Source organism: Penaeus monodon, chromosome 27, assembly GCF_015228065.2.
Source record: "Penaeus monodon isolate SGIC_2016 chromosome 27, NSTDA_Pmon_1, whole genome shotgun sequence".
Taxonomy (NCBI): domain Eukaryota; kingdom Metazoa; phylum Arthropoda; class Malacostraca; order Decapoda; family Penaeidae; genus Penaeus; species Penaeus monodon.
Genome location: NC_051412.1, coordinates 35,290,196 through 35,290,459, shown reverse-complemented (window position 1 = coordinate 35,290,459; position 264 = coordinate 35,290,196). Strand labels below are relative to the sequence as shown.

Here is a 264-nt window from a genome sequence, read left to right as displayed (position 1 = left end):
ACGTGAAGACGACGGCGAAGATGAGACGAAAACACCACGAAACATTTTATCTCGAAGCAGTTCCATGATTCACTCGGCGCTTCGAGTCGCCGGCTGCTCGAGCTCCACGTTGCTTGTCGCATACCGTCCGTTGGAAGGCCCTCGCTCGTCCGTAGGCACCCGGGTCCATCGCCAGCCTTGTAACTGTTCGGAGGGAGAGGAATACAAATAAGGAACCTTGTGACAGTTGAACGAGAGAGAGAAAAAACAAAATTAAATAAAATG

At 50.8% G+C, this 264-nt stretch overlaps 1 protein-coding gene across 1 annotated transcript in view; it reads right to left on the bottom strand.

Moving 5' to 3' along the window:
* The window catches only part of LOC119590809 (probable G-protein coupled receptor Mth-like 3), a gene marked incomplete in the record, with an annotated part of 21,040 nt that overhangs the window by 425 nt on the left and 20,351 nt on the right, over window positions 1-264 (bottom strand). The window contains 1 exon segment of the mRNA XM_037939541.1: window positions 28-183. Coding sequence (XP_037795469.1) covers window positions 70-183 — 114 coding nt within the window.